General features: G+C 52.5%; 7 protein-coding genes across 7 annotated transcripts; 4 read left to right on the top strand and 3 right to left on the bottom strand.

Moving 5' to 3' along the window:
* Nucleotides 1-735: 735 nt before the first annotated feature.
* grpE (mitochondrial nucleotide exchange factor MGE1) lies at nt 736-1,539 on the top strand (the record flags this gene model as incomplete). Its single annotated transcript, XM_056634742.1, has 2 exons — nt 736-1,014; nt 1,081-1,539. The coding sequence occupies 2 exons, from the start codon at nt 736-738 to the stop codon at nt 1,537-1,539; spliced, it is 738 nt and encodes a 245-aa protein (XP_056485362.1).
* A 574-nt stretch (nt 1,540-2,113) lies between these two features.
* On the bottom strand, nt 2,114-3,651 carry N7509_010104 (phenylalanine--tRNA ligase; the record flags this gene model as incomplete). The annotated part of the gene is given in 2 exon segments (XM_056634741.1): nt 2,114-2,366; nt 2,381-3,651. 2 exon segments carry the CDS (start codon nt 3,649-3,651, stop codon nt 2,114-2,116), a joined length of 1,524 nt encoding a protein of 507 aa, XP_056485361.1.
* A 1,022-nt stretch (nt 3,652-4,673) lies between these two features.
* Nucleotides 4,674-5,882, top strand: N7509_010103 (uncharacterized protein; the record flags this gene model as incomplete). Its single annotated transcript, XM_056634740.1, has 4 exons — nt 4,674-4,836; nt 4,899-4,903; nt 4,988-5,086; nt 5,184-5,882. The coding sequence occupies 4 exons, from the start codon at nt 4,674-4,676 to the stop codon at nt 5,880-5,882; spliced, it is 966 nt and encodes a 321-aa protein (XP_056485360.1).
* Nucleotides 5,883-6,568: 686 nt separating this feature from the next.
* On the bottom strand, nt 6,569-7,233 carry N7509_010102 (cytochrome c oxidase subunit VIb; the record flags this gene model as incomplete). The annotated part of the gene is made up of 5 exons (XM_056634739.1): nt 6,569-6,603; nt 6,671-6,734; nt 6,798-6,879; nt 6,941-6,971; nt 7,167-7,233. 5 exons carry the CDS (start codon nt 7,231-7,233, stop codon nt 6,569-6,571), a joined length of 279 nt encoding a protein of 92 aa, XP_056485359.1.
* Nucleotides 7,234-7,519: 286 nt separating this feature from the next.
* N7509_010101 (uncharacterized protein) lies at nt 7,520-8,146 on the top strand (the record flags this gene model as incomplete). The annotated part of the gene is made up of 3 exons (XM_056634738.1): nt 7,520-7,579; nt 7,793-7,858; nt 8,018-8,146. The coding sequence occupies 3 exons, from the start codon at nt 7,520-7,522 to the stop codon at nt 8,144-8,146; spliced, it is 255 nt and encodes an 84-aa protein (XP_056485358.1).
* Nucleotides 8,147-8,401: 255 nt separating this feature from the next.
* On the bottom strand, nt 8,402-8,929 carry N7509_010100 (RNA-binding protein; the record flags this gene model as incomplete). The annotated part of the gene is made up of 1 exon (XM_056634737.1): nt 8,402-8,929. One exon carries the CDS (start codon nt 8,927-8,929, stop codon nt 8,402-8,404), a length of 528 nt encoding a protein of 175 aa, XP_056485357.1.
* Nucleotides 8,930-9,343: 414 nt separating this feature from the next.
* Nucleotides 9,344-13,565, top strand: sec31 (putative protein transport protein (SEC31); the record flags this gene model as incomplete). Its single annotated transcript, XM_056634736.1, has 9 exons — nt 9,344-9,552; nt 9,620-9,736; nt 9,795-10,134; nt 10,193-10,279; nt 10,339-12,419; nt 12,488-12,748; nt 12,795-13,099; nt 13,158-13,456; nt 13,521-13,565. 9 exons carry the CDS (start codon nt 9,344-9,346, stop codon nt 13,563-13,565), a joined length of 3,744 nt encoding a protein of 1,247 aa, XP_056485356.1.
* Nucleotides 13,566-13,967: the final 402 nt, after the last annotated feature.

Genomic DNA, 13,967 nt, shown 5'->3' with positions numbered 1-13,967 from the left:
ATCATGAAACATAAATACCTAACCAACAAGCAAGCAAGCTATGAGGACGGTCAAAGCGATCACAATATGATCTTATTTCTTACTATCTAGCCACAAATCAGATTATGCCGAGGGCTCAGCAATTTTAAGAGGGCCAGAGGGGTATTCTTATCTACTCGCCCGTACTTAGTTTCTTATGCTCAAAGGTCACAAACAAAGTGCCGTGTTCTTGGCATCAAGTACATCGCGCCGGGTCAACAAATTCTGGAAACAAAATCAATCGTTCTGGACTGATCACTACTTCAAACGATCCTAGAGCTCGAATTGACTTTTGAGCTGGTCGTATCCATATATGAATACAATGGCACATCAAGGCACAACATCCCATGGGACCTCCTCATGTCGAATATAGAGTCGAAAGCACCAATCCCTTATAACAAAAACTTCGCCACAAACCTCTATCCGCACATGAAACCCAAGCTGACAACCCATTTTCGAGTAATATGCGATCATTTTAAGCGCATATCTTCCTCAATTTCTTCCATATATCTCATGCCAAGTCGGGATGCCTATTGGGGCAGGTGAGCATGTACAGTACTTTATGCAACTCGGGAAAACCGGGCGCCCGGTGCTAGGCGGTCAGGTGATGCCAGATGAAATTTGCCCGTCGATCAAGCTATACCCGGCTCTCTATCCGATTCTCTGTTCTTCTTCTACACATCACACCCTCTTCCAATCCCTTCACTCAATTTCACAATGTTCCAGCGGACTTTCCTCAGACAGGCCCGGGCCGCCCGGTCACCTCTAAGCACCATCTCCTCCACAACCGTCACTCCGCTCGCTCTCCGCCCGGCGTCGCGCTTCCAAACACAGCTACCTGCCATCGCCCAGGGATTTGCGCCCCGTGGCCGCTTCTACTCTACCGAGCCGGAACAGAAGGATGCTCCTAAGGAGGGCGAGGCTGCTGAGGAGACCCCCTTAGAGCAAGCCCAGAAGAAGATCGAGGAGAAGGAGAAGGAGATCATTGAGCTGAAGGTAAGCTATCCCACCTAGCACCCAATGCATCTATTCTTATCCCGGCAACTAACACACGTTCCTTAGGACAAATACCTCCGATCCGTTGCCGATGCCCGCAACCAGCAAGAGCGCGGCAAGCGTGATATGGATGGCGCCCGCAAGTTCGCTATCCAGGGTTTCGCCAAGGACCTCCTCGAGAGCATTGATAACTTTGACCGCGCGCTGCTGGCCGTGCCCGCGGAGAAGCTCACCGCTGCCGAGAATGAGGAGAACAAGGACCTGCTCGACCTCGTTGCTGGCCTGAAGATGACCGAGAACATCCTCATGAACACCCTTGAGAGACACGGTCTGGAGCGCTTCGACCCCGGCGAATTGGTCGATGGCAAGCCCCAGAAGTTCGACCCCAACCTGCACGAGGCCACCTTCATGGCCAAGTCCGAGGCCCACGATGACGGTGCTGTTATGTACGTCCAGAGCAAGGGCTTCCGGCTCAACGGACGTATCCTCCGCGCTGCCAAGGTCGGCGTCGCCAAGAACAACTAATATTGTTCGACCTTTCCTCCTTTTCCTCCTCCCACTTTCCCTCCCGACATTAATGCCCATTTCTTTCTTCTTTCTCTCTCTGTACCATAAGTCACTTGATGATCACGATTGGGGGTCACTCGGATGGGATACGGCTGGCTGTTTGTCCCGGAAATTTTTGTCTTCCTTGGTATCCCATGGTCACCTGGATCTGTATGATACACTTTCTGCATGACTGAAGGCGTCTGGGTTGTGTGTCCGTGTGGTTTTCACGCGATCTATATTTCGATAACTCTCTCCCCTCTGTACAATATACATATTTGGAGGCGTCAATAAAAGCCTCACCCTCAATATTTTCTCCCTTGATCATTAGAATATACTAGTAGACTTAATAGCTGCCCTATCTAGGTAGAGAACTTGAAACATCTCTAAATAGATTCTTCGGATCATGCTCAACTGTATTATAACAGATCGGCCTATCCACAGGGTTCATCTGCTGGTTTGTTTAGATATTCTGTGGGAGAGTTGTGGTATTGTACAGTATTTATGACAATATAGAAACAAGGTTCTATCGTACACGCTCGGTTTTCTCAGATCACCTCAATTCCACTCCAAAGTCATCAACCAATTGCTTCCGGACTTGATCATGCATCTCATTAGCTTCCTCATTCGTCAACGTCCGCTCCAAACTGCGATAATTGATACGGTAGCACATGCTCTTGCGTTGAGTCTTCGGGTGAGTGAATTCATCAATTAAGGAAACATCCTCCACAAGATCACCGCCGATTCCACGAACAATTTCCATGACATCGTTCTCGTGGAAAGGCACAGCGCCGCCAGCGGCACTGCTGCCGCCGGTAACAGCGGAGGGGGAACCCAAAAGGCAACATCTTTGTAGCAGGCCGGGTGCTTAGAGAAAGGCTCGAAGCGAGTAATTTGGCCAGCGCGGAACTGGGATAGGAAACGCTCGTCGCGAGACCAGAAGAGACGGATGTCGGGAATGTTAAAGAGGAGCATAGCAATGCGCTCGATTCCCAATCCGAAAGCCCAGCCAACTCGGTGCGGAACGTCGGAGTTGATGAGCAGATTCTGCTGAATCACACCACATCCAAGAATTTCGAGCCATTCACCCTGCCAAAAGACTTCGAGTTCCCATGATGGGCTGGTGAAGGGGAAGTACGCTTCTACCCAGCGGACCTTCAATGGCTCGGGTTCGACGTCACTTCCAGAGCTTGCGGCGGCGGCCTTGCTAGCTTCGGTGAAAACCTTGATGACCATACGCTCGAGCGAGCGCTTCAGATGTGCCCCAATTGCTTCGACTTCCTCCGCGCTGTGATGCTCTGCTTGTAGGGGGTTCCGTTGGGGATGAATGGTCGGGTTTGGATCCTCGACTGGCACATCATGGGTTGGAATTAGATCGATATCCGCGTTTATCTTGGCCGCTGTTTCGGCAGAAGAAGCAAGCGGGTTGTTCTCGGGTCGCTTCCATAGCATTGCACCCTCCATCTGGTGGAAAACTGGATAGTGGCTGCGATCAATAGCGTCGCGGCGGTAGACATCGGCAATTACGGTATATCCAACCTCCTCCGGGCGAGTTTGTTCATTTCGATTGAGCTGTTGGAAGTACGCTTGCTGGTGCGCGCTTGTGTGGGTACGCAACACGGTTTTGTCATTGACATAGTAGGTATCGGTACGGCTGCGACCGGGGTGGTCCGCTGGGAAGCCGAGTACATCGAAATTCTGAGCTGTAGTAACGACGGGGTTCTTTTCGAGGTAGTTTCCAAAGACCGGGGCGGGGAATTGGCTTTCGATAAGTTTGCGGGTGATAGCCAGAGGGTGGTTTTCGTCGAGGTAGAGTCGTCGTCCGACATGCGACAGGATTTGGTCGGTAGTGTTGGTCCATTGATCTGTCTTGTATGAATCACCTTCGATTTTCAGGTTGGCGACTTGCTTCGCTTGTTTGGTGGACTGGGCAGTCCAGCGAGCTGGAGTTGAGCTCCAACTCCGAGAGAGAGCTGGAGAAGACCCATGTAGCAGGTATGTGCGGGGGATCGGGATTCTGGGCTGGGTTGCGGCAATTGACCAGCGACCACTGCTGGCCCTCAGGGCTCGGCCAGTCGCAAACAACCGCATGGCTCAGACTGGGTTACTGTACTCGGTCATTCGAGGATGTGAGCATGCGGTCTCCGCGGAATGTCAAAACATTTCGGCCCGGGGAAACTAGTCGCCGATATACTGGCACTGGCACTGGCAGCTGTTGATGGCTATTTGGTCTTTACACGGCTATCTACATAGTATGGCCTAATGATTTACGATCACCTGGGCATGTTTGTTTCGTTTTGATGTCTGCCCGTGTGTACCAACCCGAACTGAGAATATCTCAATGTAGTATTTCGTCATACTAAGAACGGACTCTACCCAGAAGTATATATCATAGTAGTACGTACTAGTAAGTCCCAATTATCTGCAATATACCAATACTAATATGAATAGATACCTAGGCAATCATGATATAATAGATAGCTCCTACTGCCCAGATCACACAAATATCAAACTTTATTGTTATCGCGAGGGGAATCCCTCGTCCCTCGGTAATGCACCCGACCGCCTCAACCTCCCGCAATTCCACCGAAGATATCCGCCCGCCCGCCGTAGCCCCCGTTGATCTGGATTCATGTTGCCCTAGACTGTTTAAACACTGTTTGAACAGAGCTAGCTTGAATATCGCAATCAGATCAGATCAGCGGTCCTCGGTGCCCAGTTCTAGAACCGATCCCGAACATGGACTTGGAGCAGCTGGGGGAGGAGATGAAGAGAGGGCTTTTGGTAAGACCCTTACAGGCTGTATGACTACTCGGATTCGAATGAAACCGAGTCTTTCATTGGACTGAAGCGCCAAAGACCCGCTTCGGACCCCAGGGGAAACCCTGTGATTGGTCATGAGGCGCCGCTCGGCTCCTCTCGCCGAACGGCGCTTCGGCGGCCTGATTTGTGTCCGTCGGTATTGGCGATCCAAAATTACGTCAAATGTCCTCGACCTGAAAAAAAGAATCAACTTGCTTTAAATCATCCACTCTTTCCCCCACCTCTCCCCTCCTCCCTCTCCACCCCACCCCTCCTACACGGCCCTCGAGTTCTTGTTTCCCAAAAACAAGATGGCAGACAGTGGCAAGTTGCTCGAGGCTCCTGCCCATGCGCGGGTGGCGTCTATCTCGACGCCTGCGCAAGCCAAGCCGAAGAAGGTGGTGCACTACCCTTTTTGGTTTGGAGGTTCGGCCTCGTGCTTTGCCGCCTGTGTGACGCATCCTTTAGATCTTGGTATGTGAATCCGTGTGCGATCTGCTGTCTCTTATACTTTCATGCTGACCTTTTGCCTGCAGTCAAGGTATCTTCTCAGCTCTCGGCGTTTTGTCCGATTTACTCGCCCCTTCTTCAACTTTTACTGATATGATGCCCTGTCGCATTACAGGTCCGATTACAAACGCGCACACCCGATGCCCCGAAGAGCATGATTGGAACTTTTGGACATATCGTCAGACATAATGGGATTACCGGACTTTACGGTGGTGTATGTGGTGAACTTGGTCCCGATTTAAACGGCGACTATAAGCAGTTGCAGAAATTGTTGGAGTTGGAGCTAACGGATTCTTCATTGTGCGCGATAGCTTTCGGCCGCCATGTTACGCCAAATAACATATTCCACAACCCGATTCGGTATATACGAAGAGATGAAGAGCCGCCTTTCAAAGCCCGACTCGAAATCCGGCTCTTCGTCACCCGGACTCCTGACCCTCATCGGCATGGCTTGTACCTCGGGCTTCATCGGCGGAATTGCGGGCAACCCAGCCGACGTGCTCAACGTGCGCATGCAATCCGACGCTGCGCTGCCAATTGAAAAGCGCCGCAACTACAAACACGCCTTTGACGGTCTGATTCAGATGACCCGACAAGAAGGATTTGGCTCACTCTTCCGCGGCGTTTGGCCGAACTCAACCCGCGCAGTGCTCATGACTGCGTCGCAATTGGCATCTTATGATTCCTTCAAGCGTGTCTGCATCGAGAAATTTGGCATGGGCGATAATTTGGGCACCCATTTCTCTGCATCCTTCATGGCTGGTTTTGTCGCAACCACCGTCTGCAGCCCTGTTGATGTTATCAAGACTCGGATCATGACCGCATGCCCGATTGAGAGCCGCGGCCACACCACAATTGGGTTGCTGCGCGATATCTGCCGCAAGGAAGGTTTCGCCTGGACTTTCCGTGGGTGGGTTCCCAGTTTCATCCGACTGGGCCCTCATACCATTGCCACTTTCCTTTTCCTGGAAGAGCACAAGAAGCTTTACCGGAAATTGAAAGGTATCTAAACATTGAGTATAAAATCCGTTCTGCTTGAACCCCCCGCAAGCTCATCGTTCGCATCATTTGATCCCTTGCGCACATCTACATACTACCCTAAACGACCTCGATTTTCTATTACGACTATATGGGTGGGACATCTGTTGAACATGAGCAATTTTTCGCTTGTATATATCTTGCATTCTCGTTGGGCTGGTTATTTTTTTTTTCTCCAGCAGCTGGTTAGAACAGCTTGCGTCGTTTTTCGTGTATAGGGTGTGCTGGATGGGAGATTTCTTACATACTTGGAGACTGAAACCACATAGACATAGACTGCACCCTGAATCGCATCAGACCATTTTCCGCAAGGAACAAACCTTCCTTCTTTTACGATAATAGACGTAAGCGTACTACTACATTGAATAATAGTAGCTGCGAGCCCTTGTCGTCTCAACTGAGCATTACTCGGTTCACCTCAGGCTCTCGGCCGCATCCCCACAAAATAGATTTATATCAGGAAAGAATCAGTTAATCAAGCACAGTTCGAGAGAGAAAACGGTGAGTTTATAAACACCCTTTCTTCATCAGAGTGGAAGTTACATCCAGACAGAAAGGAAATGTATCCCCGCATGACCAGGTAGAGTACATTGAAAAGTTTGTCAATACAAAAGTTTGCTAGAGCCCAATTCACCAACACAAAGCGGACGCTGGTTATCTATTTGTCAAGGATAGCAGGGAAGTTGCCGCCCTCTGAAACAGAACATATATTAGCATACAGATAACGAAATAATCTCATCAGGGGGGTTGGGGTACGTACCGCGCTGGCCGTCCCAGCGGTCAGTCCAGGCCTTGGGGCAGAGGGAGCGGAAAGCGTGGTAGAACTGTGGTAGAGCATGTCAGTGAGCGCTCGACGTCGTGTAAGTCGGGGGGAAAGACGAATGTACCTGCTTGCAGGGACGGAAGTCGTCACCCTTGGCCTCGACACACTTGTAGTAGTCGACATAGTTCTGCCAGCAGTGCTTGGTCCTGAGAAGAGTCGAGTTAGAAGCGGTACTTGAATTGGTTCGAGATTCAGGGAGTCGCGTACTGGTTCTGCTGGGGGAAACGGGCGTCGTAACCTATAATTGCGCCGAAAATTGTCAATCTCCAGTCCCGTAGTCGGTCGGGCCACACCTGTCCGAAGGTATCCCGAAAAACGATCATGTCGTAAGAATATCGAAGGTATACGCACCAGCTGCAGATCAATTAGCCATTGGACTTGTAGGAGGGCCGGTTGAAGGCCATTTTCGCGGGAGGGGGGTGGGTGCACTTACCAGTCACGAACTTGAAGGGCTTGGTCTCGACAGGCTCCTCGGGGTCGACTTCCGGAATGGCACCCATTTTTGCGATATGTAGGTTCTCGTGAAGACCACGGACGAACGATTGGTAAAGGCGGGGGGAGAGGAGAGAGGGAGGTGGGAAGAGAGCAGAGACAAGACGTTGGGTGATCGAAGCTGTGAAGTGGTAACCGGCAATGACCGGGCGGTGGGAAGCGAGAGCCAATCAGCGCCGAGCAGTTCCCAAAACACCCGAGCCACTCACAGGACGTCGACGTTCTGAGCTACCACTTCAAGTCTTCCTCCCACCTCACTCCTCAACTCCAACGACTTCGGTTGAACTTGTCACCATGTATCCCACCAGTGTCTTCCGGATGCAGCCCTCGCGGGCTTTCTACAGCCCCGCCCCTGTAAGTTCACCAACACCCGGCACCCTTGGGTGATCATACGATCGGCTTCGGTTATGCTAACTCCTGGCTGCAGAAGGAGCCTCACAGCGGTATGCTGACTCCCTAATCGCCCGCCGCCTTTTGCAATCCATCGCGCGGAGTGCTCTTGTCGCAAGGGCCCAGAAAGAATACACAAACTGACCGGTTATGCCTTTAGCCCACACTATCTCCCAGCGTCTGCGCATGATCAAGAAGTGTCCTCCCGAGCTGATCCCTCTCGGTATGTTACTCTACATCGAAGTGCCCAAGAAGGAATGATATCTAACGATTCTTTTCGCGTACAGGTGTTGTCCTTGGGTATGTACCTGTCTAGTTCCGCCCGCCCCGTTACACCCCACCCTGCATCAGACCGAATTTTCTCCCCACGACACCCTTCGGCCGGATCTGGAACCCTGATAGTTTCTCATTGCTAACCCGCTTCTTCGCAGCGTTGCCGTTGGTGCTGCCATTTACGCTAGCACCAAGAAGCTCCTGACCGACAAGACTCTCCGTCTCTACCGCAACAGCCCCGAGAGCCACGATCACTAAATGTATCATCATCTTTGTTTGAGCTCCGAGAATGCGAACCCAAGTTTTCTGAATTCTTTCAATTTGTATTGTTTCAGTCGATTGGAAGCCCGGTTAAAAGAAATTGGAGAAAGTCAAGGCCTGCTCGGAACCGCAGATTGTGTAAATAGTCGGGCTTTCGCGGAGGTGAATTTCAGACGGTGTACTTTTTTTTCCCGCATGTCAACCATCGTTCGTGGTTCTTCATTATCTTCGTAGCTATCGTTATAATTTGCTTCACTCGGGCTTCGGCCCAGCCACATCAAGTTGCTCTAGACCCTCCATTGGGTCTTGGGGACGGTCATCGCGGCCTGTGCTTCCTCCGCAGCGAGGCGGTCCTCCTCGCTCACTGCATGTTTGGCAAGATAACCCTCCTATAATGAATGGTGAGCAATGGTACGGTAGTGGCCAAAGAACAAAGCACAATAGAGCTTCACATACCTGTTCCCAGATAGCGGTCTTGCTGCCCAGACCCTCGTTGGCATCCTTTTGCGGCTTGGCAGCTGCGACCTTGATAGTGCGGCCGTATAGTTCACTGCCATCCATGTTGTCGATAGCTTCTTTGGCGTCCTGCGGCAAGTCAAATTCGACATATCCAAATCCGCGGTGCTTGTCGCCAGTTTTGTTGGGGCCATCTGGTTTGGGCAGGGAGATGTCGACTACTTCTCCAAAAGGCACAAATGCCTCTGCCAGTGTATGCGCCGTCACACCTTGGTCCAGGCCGCCAACGTAGATCGTACTCTTAAGTCGGGTGGTGTCACTCATGGTGGGGAATGCGATTAAGCTCTCTGGCCTGGTATTCGGGATAATACTTTGTTTGATTCAAAGTGGCGCAAGCTAGACAGAAGAAGATCGGTTTCGACTTCTGCAATAAACGAAAAATTGCTCGTGGTGGTGGTGAGGCGTGCTTGATCTCCGTCTCGTCTGTCCTCCGCAGAGCGTCGACCGAGAAAATGATATCACGTGCGAGCCGTCCTCGGGGTGTTTTGGCGAGACCCCGAAGCGGACTAGTGTTAGTTCCCCGGTCCCGCGCAGCCCAGGAGGCCACTTGGTTGAACTACAGCATCGCATCCCCCGTTGTCAATTCTTTTTTGTACAGGGGTGGGATCTGGCTTATTTGAACACTCAACTCTCCTTTCCCCTCTGTTTCCCACACACTCCTCCCTCCCCTCCGATACCATGGTCCGTCTGAGGGAAATCCCAAGGACGGCCACGTTTGCCTGGTCCCCTGGCGCTGCATCACCATTGATCGCCACTGGAACCCGTGCTGGAGCCGTTGATGCCGACTTTTCTAATAAGACATGCCTTGAGCTGTGGGATCTGAGCTTGGATCGCCAGGATGCGAGTGAGGAGCTGCAGCCGGTGGCTAAAATCGACACAGACTCTGGGTATGATATGATGCAATCACGCACACCGCACAATTTAGCAAACGTACTGACGAAGGGACCTTTCTAGCTTCAATGACATCGCCTGGACGGAATTCGACGATACGAAGCGGGGTGTTATTGCGGGTGGTCTGGAAAATGGCTCGTTGGATCTATGGAACGCGGATAAGCTGCTCGCTGGATCTAGGTGGGTTGAACAAGTCAGCAATGAACACGATTGAACGTAATTGCTGATAATATTGCAGCGATGCCTTGATTTCACGAACCACGAAACACTCTGGTGCCATTAAGGCCCTCCAATTCAACCCCAAACACTCGAACCTCTTGGCCACCGGTGGAGCGAACGGCGAGCTGTTCATCTCGGACCTGAACAATATCGAGAATCCCTTCCGGCTCGGAACTACGGCAGCTCGCACAGATGATATCCAGTGTCTGGATTGGAACAAGAAGGTTGCTCACATTCTGGTGACTGGTAGCAGTGCCGGTTTCGTGACAGTCTGGGATGTGAAGACGAAGAAGGAAAGCTTGACACTTAATAACATGGGCCGCAAAGCTGTCAGCGCTGTTGCTTGGGACCCTGAGAAGGTTGGTTATTGCATATCGGGCTATTGGTTACTTTGTCGCTAACGGTGGTCATGTCTAGCCTACCAAGCTGGTCACAGCTACTCCCCTCGAGTCAGACCCTATGATTTACGTCTGGGACCTTCGCAACTCGCATGCCCCCGAGCGGGTAAGTGTATTCGTCAATCAACACCATTTGTGACCCGAAACCCTAACATGTTGGAATAGACTCTCAAGGGCCATGAATCGGGCGTACTGTCGCTCTCTTGGTGTGACCAGGACCCTGACCTCCTTCTCTCCTCTGGAAAGGACAATCGCAACGTTTGCTGGAACCCTCAAACAGGTCAGCCATATGGCGAATTCCCTGTTGTCACAAACTGGACCTTCCAGACTCGCTGGAACCCGCACAACCCCAACTTCTTTGCCACCGCATCATTCGACGGCAAGATCTCGATCCAAACCCTGCAGAACACCAAGACCGACGATCACCAGGCCATTGCGGATCATAATCAGGCACTCGATGGCGAAGATTTCTTTGCCAAGGCCCAGACACAGCCTCAAGTTTCCAAGTTCTCCCTGCCTAAGCCTCCTCGCTGGCTCGAGCGACCCTGTGGTGTCTCATTTGGCTTCGGTGGCCGTGTTGTCTCTGTCGGTCTCACTGAGAAGGGTGGCCGCGCATCGAAGGTTAGAATCACACCATTTGAGGTGGACGAGAGCGTCGGAAATGCCACCGAAAGCTTTGAGACTGCTCTGAGGGAAGGTGATCTCCGTAACTTGTGCGAGACCCGAGCTGCTGGCGCTGCTAGTGATGAAGAGAAGGCCGACTGGAAGGTCATGCAAGCCTTGCTCTCCGAGAACCCTCGCAAGGGCTTGGTGGAGTATCTGGGCTTCCAAGACCAGGCTGATGAAGCTGCTGACAGCTTGGCAAAGCTTGGCCTGGACAAGAAGGAGGATTCCGACTCCAACGGAGAGGCTGAGAAGCCGAAGTCATCGGCCAAGAAGCACAAGCGTCTTCAATCGATGTTCGATGCCACCCCGGATAGCGATAATTTCCTCACTGAGCTGGCTGCATCCAAGGGCGCGCAAACAAACAATCCTTTCCAGATCTTCAACGGTGCCGAAAGCGAAGCTGAGCAGAAGATTACCCGCTCTCTGCTTCTTGGAGAGTTTGACAAGGCCCTCGAAGTTGCCCTCCAAGAGGATCGTATGTCTGATGCCTTCATGATCGCCATTTGTGGTGGTCCGAAGTGCATTGAGAAGGCCCAGGAGTACTACTTCTCTAAGCAGGCTGGCGGGCCCAACTACATGCGTCTGCTCGCTTCCATCGTCGGCAAGAACTTGTGGGATGTGGTGCACAACGCCGATCTCTCTAATTGGAAGGAGGTCATGGCTGCCCTGTGCACCTTCGCCGACGAGAAGGAGTTCCCTGATCTGTGCGATGCCCTCGGTGATCGTCTTGAAGAGCTGGTTCAGCAAAGCGATGACAAGACCGCCCGCAAGGATGCCTCGTTCTGCTTCCTCGCTGGCTCCAAGCTGGAGAAGGTGGTGGCCATTTGGGTTCAAGAGCTCCGTGAGAATGAGCAGAAGGGTATTGAGAACGATGCCGATAACTCAACCTTTTCCATCCACGTTCGTGCCCTGCAAGGTCTGATCGAGAAGGTTACCATCTTCCGCCAGGTCACTAAATTCCAGGATACCGAGCGGACTAAGGATGCCGACTGGAGCCTCAGCACTTTGTATGAGAAGTACATTGAGTACGCGGATGTTGTTGCCACCCACGGACGCCTCCAAATCGCTCAAAAGTATCTCGACCTTGTTCCTGAAAGGCATCCCGAGGCTGAGATTGCTCGCAACCGTATCAAGTTTGCGACGCGTCAAGCGCCCCAAAAGGCACAAGCAGCTACTACATCCCGAGCTACCCCCAAGCCTCTCCCGCAACAACCATCTGCCTATGCGCCACAGCAGACCTTTTCTCCGATTGCTGCTCCTGGAGCCGGTGTGCAGAATCCTTATGCACCATCTCCTGCCATTTCTGCTCCTGCTCAACCCCAACAGGCTGCCAACCCGTACGCCGCAGTTGGTGGAGCTTACAACCCGGCTGGCTACCAGCCTACCCAGGGCATGAGACCACCGGCATATGCGCCGCCGGCACAGTTCGGTGCACAGGCTGCGCCTGTTGGCGTGCCGCCTCCCCCGCGCGGTACCAACCAGTCCCCGGCCAGCAATATCACTACCTATACTACGGCTACTGGTCTGCCTGCATGGAATGACCTGCCAGAGGGCTTCGCCAAGGCCCCTCCCCCCTCGCCGTGCAACCCCAGCTGGCAATGCAGCAATCAGCTCGCCATTCCCTAACCAGTCTCCTTCCCTTGCCCAGGGTCCTCCGCCACCTGGACCTCCGCCTATGGGTTCGCAGAGAGCTCCATCTGTCCCCCCCTCCCCCCAAGGCTGGAGCTCCTCCTCGCGTGACATCGCCTCTGGCATCGAACGCTCCTGGGCCAGCTCCTCTGCAGCCGGTCAACCCATATGCCTCTCTCCCTCAATCCCCGCCCACTGGAACTATGGCCCCACCGGCGTCAATTCCCCGAGGGCCATCGCCTTATAATGCTCCCCCAAGCATCCCACCGCCGACAAACCGGTACACCCCGAACCCAACCGCTCAGGCTGCAAGTCCGCAGTTGCAGACTCGGGCCCCGGTTGCTCCTCCGCCACAAGCTGCTGCGTCGCCCTATGCCCCCCCAGGCCCAGGCGGCTTCGCCATATGCTCCCCAGGCCCCGCCAGCTCCAGGGTACGCTCCTCAGGCTCCGCCACCCTCAGGCCCGAGCCACTATGCGCCTAGCGGTCCGGTTGGTGTACCGCCCCCGCCCATGGCAGGTCAAGGAATCCCTCCCCCTCCCATGGCATCCCAGGCTCCACCTCCGCCACAGGGATCTCGCCCCGGAACAGCTCAGTCCCAACGAGCTATCCCTCCTTCCACACCCAAGTACCGTAAGTACATCACCACAAACACCTGCCAATACCAGGAACCTTTATTAACACTTATCAGCCCCCGGTGACCGTTCCCATATCCCTCCCAACGCTATGCCCATTCTTGAGTTCCTGTCTGCAGACATGGAACGTGTCAAGGCTCGGGCACCTTCATCATTCAAGCCCCAAGTTGATGATGCTGAGCGCCGCCTGAACATTCTGTTCGACCATCTCAACAACGAGGATCTGCTTAAGCCCAACACCGTGGAGGACATGGCGAACCTGGCTCGCGCTATACAGGCCCGTGACTACGAGACTGCTCGCGCCGTCCACATTGATATCATGACCAACCGGACCGACGAGTGTGGTAACTGGATGGTATGTCCCTTTTCTTTACTTGGTTACCGTTGTAAAAGTCAACAAACTAATCATATACCTATAGGTCGGAGTCAAGCGTCTCATTAGCATGAGCAAGGCCACCCCTTGAAGCTGTTATTAGCATTATAGACGTGTAATAGCGATGGCGTGTGATGCACCTACCTAGATTCTCGGCAAAAGAAGAGAAGTCCAAGTCCCTGGTACAAACGCGCTTGGTTACAAGTTTTTTGGGACAGTGCTCTTTTCTCGTCCATTCTATTATTAATGCCTGCGTATTTCCTTTCCTGCGTTGCTCCCTTTGGGGATCTAGTTTGCTTTGATTATTTGTTACGAGAAAAAGAAAAATTTCCCTGGTTTTAACAACGAAGTTCGATGTGGTTTAGATTGTCAAATAGATGTGGCACCGAATGAATAGTAGATTAATTTCTTACAGTATCAGATGCTCTACTAGTAGTGAAGCCCCGGCCTCCAGAGAGGCATGTACTGGGAGTAGTTTTTGTTCTTATTTCCT

Source organism: Penicillium cosmopolitanum (genome assembly GCF_028827165.1).
Source record: "Penicillium cosmopolitanum strain IBT 29677 chromosome Unknown utg000009l:1.0-9042332.0:1.0-9050551.0, whole genome shotgun sequence".
NCBI lineage: Eukaryota > Fungi > Ascomycota > Eurotiomycetes > Eurotiales > Aspergillaceae > Penicillium > Penicillium cosmopolitanum.
Note: the sequence above shows the minus strand (reverse complement) of the source record. Positions and strands in the feature narration are given on the sequence as shown.